The following is a 4,994-nucleotide window of genomic DNA, read 5'->3' on the forward strand; positions in this document are numbered from 1 at the left end:
GGCTGGGGATTCGAACCCGCCACCTTAGGTGTATGTGGCTGGCGCCGTAGCCGCTTGAGCCCCAGGTGCCGAGCCCAGAATCCATCTTTAAAATCACTTTTTGACTTATAGTCATCAGTGTCTGTGTTTTTCCACATAGTATTTCCTCTGTGCCATCAAGAGTGGTAATTTTAAAAATCCATAAAAAGACATTGATTTTTCTAGACATTTAAGCTTGTGTTATAATTACACAGAACTATCCTAATCTGGATCTTTCTCTGGGAGTGCTCCTAAACACGGCCTGTGTCAACTCCCATGATGGTTTGTTTCCTAGGTGTGTGTGTTTGTTTATGGAGACAGGGTTTCACTCTGTTGCTCAGGATGGAGCATCATCATAGCTCGCTGCAGCTATACATTCCTGGGCTCAAGTAATCCTCCTGCCCCAGGCTCCCAAGTAAGCTGGGAGGATAGGTGTGTACCACTGCTAATTTTTCTATTTGTCTATTTTTTGCAGAGATGGGGGTCTCACTCTTGGTTGGGCTGGTCTTAAAAACAACCTCAAGTGATCTTCCCACTACTGCCTCTGAAAGTGCTAAGATTACAGGTGTGAGCCACCATGCCAAGCCTTGCTTCCTAGGTTTTAAAAGAATGTTCTACAGTTGTCCATGGGATTTCCTTCCAAATCTATGCATCCATTCCACTAGTTGTGAAGCTGGTGCTTTGGATGTTTATGCACATGTATGTATATATATATAGGCAATGACAAGTACATCTCAGCTACTCTGGAGCAATGGTGATTGTAGGATGCCATCAATGTAAGACACATCTCAATTTCAGAAGAATAAATGTGGTTAACAGTGCATCTTACAATCCATTAAGCAGAGTAGTTCACCCAGTTCATTTCCTGAATAAGGCCCAGGCAAATGAGATCTTTGACCAGTGTCACACAGGAAATTAGTGGTAGCTGGGACCAGAAGAAAGTATATAGAATCTAGTGGATTTTTCTGATTTTAGTAGGATTTTTACTGGAATACAGTGATTGAAACTTAGAAGGAGGGCTAATGGAAGAGAAAGAGAGTTGCATTGTATGTAAAAAGGGTACCTACATAGAAAACCATAAGTCTGAACATATGTGAGCTGTTGAAATACCATCAATTGTAAAACACTCCAATATTTGGGGGTGGGGGTCAGGGAAATAGTATTCTAATAGTCTGTAAGTGGCCCACCTGGAACCAGTCACTTTCCATGCCAACCCATTCATTCTTCATTCTTACCATTTGAAGTCTTATGAGAAAAGGGTGTGCCCAGATCACTCCCCTACTCTTAAGAAGTGGTGGTGGCTTCTCATTCCCAATAAAGTCCGGGTCCCAGAGCGATACATAAGGAAGGCCCTCTACAGATATCCTGTCCTTGCCTTTAGTTCTGCCCTCTCCCTCCCCAGGGATCTTCCTCTCTAGCCATGCCACCGATCCCACCAGCATGTCTCTGCTTTCTCATCCTGTGTGTCTCTTCATTCTGTTCTCTTCTCCGAGAATGGCCCTCACCCACCCATGTTCACCTTACACCCTCATCCTTCAAGGCCCAAATACAACTTCTTTCTCACAGTTTCCCTTCAAAGCTGCCTCCTTTACTCAGTGATGATTTCCTCATGTGTTTTTTTAATAATCTTTTTTTTTTCTTTGGTTGCAGTTTTTGGCCGGGGCTGGGTTTGAACCTGCCACCTCTGGCATATGGTGCTGGTGCTCTACTCCTTGAGCCACAGGCACCACCCTTCATGTGTTTTTAAAACTACTTTATACATTCTTCTAACAAGTATCATTTATGTGTGTCTGTTTCAATAAGCTATTATCTCCTTGGGAGAAAGGGTTGTAGCTTATGTATTTTCTTTTGCTGTTTTCTAGAACTGTGCCTGGCAAACAAGTAAATATTTATTGCCTTAATAAGTCTGCTTGATGCCACTACCTCCTGAGAAGAAACACAATTAAGTCCATAACTACTTCCTGAATGATTGTTAATCTGCAAGGGGAAAGAGACTGAGTAAAAATTTCATTTAGAGGAAGGTTTACAAGTGAGGTGGTATAAAAAGTGTAGAGAGTTAAAAGGTCTAGCACAGTGTTTTTGAACCTTTTTTATCCCACGGCGCACTTGAACCTTAAATTATATCGATCCAAAGAAGGAGGCAAAAATAATATACTTACTGTGCTTTGAACTTCTTTCTAAAATAATCTAATTAATGATCTTTAAAAATTTTTGAGGTACACCTAAGATCCTCTCATGGTACACCAGTGTGCCACGGCACACCATTTGAAAATCACTGATCTAGGGGGTATAAAGAAAGAAGATTCAGGAAGGGTGGCTTAAAGAAACAGAAAGCAAATGGGAATAGAAATAGAATGGTAGATAAAGAAAGGAGAAAAAAAAAGAGAACAGTAGTGAGAGTGATTAAGTGTCCAGGATTTGAGAATCTTAGTTTAATTGCAGAGGAGTTACTAGACAATGCTTCTCACATAGACTTTGCCGACTCTTTGATGAATGAATCCCATTTTGTATTCTTCACATCACTCTCTCCCTGAAAAGAAGCAAGTGTGCTTCTTACAACTGCCTTACAATTAGTGCCTTGTTCTTCACTGTTTTTCTGCGGAAAGCTGGGGAAGGCAGAATAGTATTGTGGAAAAGCACTCACTACACTGGGGATCAGAGGGCCAGGCTCATGCATCCCAGCTCTGTGACCTCAGCAAGGCATTTGGCCACCTTCACTTCAGAATCATCGTCTATAAATGGGAATGATAGTATCTGTGCAGGCTTCCTCACAGGGTTGCTGTAAATATCAAAATAGGTAAAAATAATATATATGAAAACACTTTGTAAGCTATTGGGTTGCTCCAGGAATGAAGGTGGTAAGACCCTTCAGTTGCGTTACTCGTCCTATACAGTGGACTCCATTGACAGCATCGCTTTGTCTCCTGTTAATAAATCCTGTTTACTGAAATATCACAGTGTTTCTCTTTTATTAGTAGTACTCTGAAGCCTCAGGAAGCTAGCCCAATTAAATGTGCATGGCCCATGAGAAAGGGATATAAGAAGCCATGGCACTCCCTTTTCAAAAAGAGCTGGAGAAATACAAGAACATTGATGAAGATGAGCTTCTTGGAAAACTCTCAGAAGAGGAACTGAAGCAGTTGGAAAATGTTCTGGATGACCTAGATCCTGAGGTTAGTGACATGGAGCTGAAGCAGAGTGAGTCAGTGATAATATGGGGTAAATGGCATGGTTTGGTCCTTAAACGGTGGTAGAAATCCCTTAGCTCCAAATGCAGATTTTCTACCCTTCCCCTGATTGGCTCTGGGTCATTTACTAATTTATGGAGAACCTGACAGCCACTGCTGTGTGATATGGCAAATGTATTTCTCAAAAACCAGTTCAGTTTCCACTGGTTGAGGAAAGACTTGTCTGACTTAGGGGAAACAGAAGGAAGGAAAGAAACAAATCTTACTGAGTTTTTTTCTATGTGTTAAGACCCCTTTGCTGGGCATAGAAGACCTTGACGTGAATCATATTATCAGCATTTTATAAATGAGGAAACAGTCTGGGAAAGGTAATTTACATAAGATTTCATATTACACAATGTCAGAGGCCGGGTGTTTAAACCAGGCCTTTTGCCTCAAATGCAGATTTTTTAAAATAACTCATTTCTTTGAAATACATAAGTAACTTGAAATCTTTGATAATTCTACAACAATGGATGGGTTAGAATGACTATAATAATAATATCAAATACATTTAAATGGAGTTTCTAATATTTTTATGAGTTCTTCAAAAGCTATGTTGTTATATTGTTTGTTTAGCATGTCTTTTCTGTAGCCCTAATGGTATTATCTTAAACTTATCATTGGAGGCATCCAAAATCATGATTTTACTAAAATAAAAATATGACTAAAACAGAATTATGTACATTTCATTCTGATGTGTCACATAGTTTGCATATTATATTTACTATAAAAAGTACAAGTATCCTGCTTCTTTTTTTAACTTAAGGAAGGAATCTGAAAGCTTAATCAAGCAGATACTAACATCTACCATAGTATTTACTTACCTGCTTGGATGTTTCTGCAGAAGGGTTAGCTGCATAGGCTCCCGTTAAAGTCTCCATATTTTTGTCTGGGAAAATCCTGGGTGCAGATCTAGCCAATCCTGTATGTGATGTGCTATATAAGTTCGTTGTTTTTTTTTTTTTTTTTTTTGAGACAGAGTCTCAAGCTGTCGCCCTGGGTAGAGTGCCATGGTGTCATAGCTCACAGCAACCTCAAACTTGGACTCAAACAAACCTCTTGCCTCAGTTTTTCTACTCTTAGTAGACACTGGGTCTCACTTTTGCTCAGGCTGATCTTGAACTCATGAGCTCAAGTAATCCACTTACCTTGGCCTCCCAGAGTGCTAGGATTATAAGCGTGAGGGCCCGGCCCTATTAAATAAGTTCTAGAGGCTGCTCCAGCTGTCTGTCTCTGCATGCACTCTCTGGGAACCCTCTTCTAAGTATAGAATGTTAGAACAAGTACGGCCTTCGAGACCCCAACTCTCAGCTTATACCCGCATTTCTGCATAGCTGTATTTTTCCCTGGTTCCCCCACATACAGTGAGTGGGGACTAAGGGGAGGGAGTAACAAAGTGCCAGTCTGGCAAACATCCTTCCTTCTGTTCACACCTCTGTCCTGTCAGAGTGCGATGCTGCCAGCTGGATTCCGACAGAAAGACCAGACACAGAAAGCAGCCACTGGCCCATTTGACCGTGAGCATCTCCTCATGTACCTGGAGAAAGAGGCTTTGGAGCAGAAAGACAGGGAGGACTTTGTGCCTTTCACTGGAGAAAAAAAAGGTAAGAATCACAGGCAGAGGCACTCTTAATGTATTGCTGTGGAGGGTTAAGCAAGGGAGCTGTCCTGGAAATGGGAAATAAGGCCGTGAAACGGACTCACCATTAAAAAGAACCATTGCTGATAAATACAAGCCAGTCTACA

General features: G+C 41.1%; 1 protein-coding gene across 2 annotated transcripts in view; it reads left to right on the top strand.

Annotated features, from left to right (window-relative positions):
* The window catches only part of TMOD2 (tropomodulin 2), a 58,747-nt gene that overhangs the window by 10,552 nt on the left and 43,201 nt on the right, over nt 1–4,994 (top strand). For both annotated transcript variants that reach the window (XM_003784360.1, XM_012801864.1), the window contains exons 2-3: nt 2,997–3,191; nt 4,696–4,852. In XM_003784360.1, the coding sequence (XP_003784408.1) occupies nt 3,066–3,191; nt 4,696–4,852 (283 nt within the window). In that variant the 5' untranslated portion in view covers nt 2,997–3,065. The remainder of the gene's footprint in view (nt 1–2,996; nt 3,192–4,695; nt 4,853–4,994) is intronic.

This window comes from Otolemur garnettii, unplaced genomic scaffold (genome assembly GCF_000181295.1).
Source record: "Otolemur garnettii isolate 467f Iridium unplaced genomic scaffold, OtoGar3 scaffold00011, whole genome shotgun sequence".
Lineage (NCBI taxonomy): Eukaryota > Metazoa > Chordata > Mammalia > Primates > Galagidae > Otolemur > Otolemur garnettii.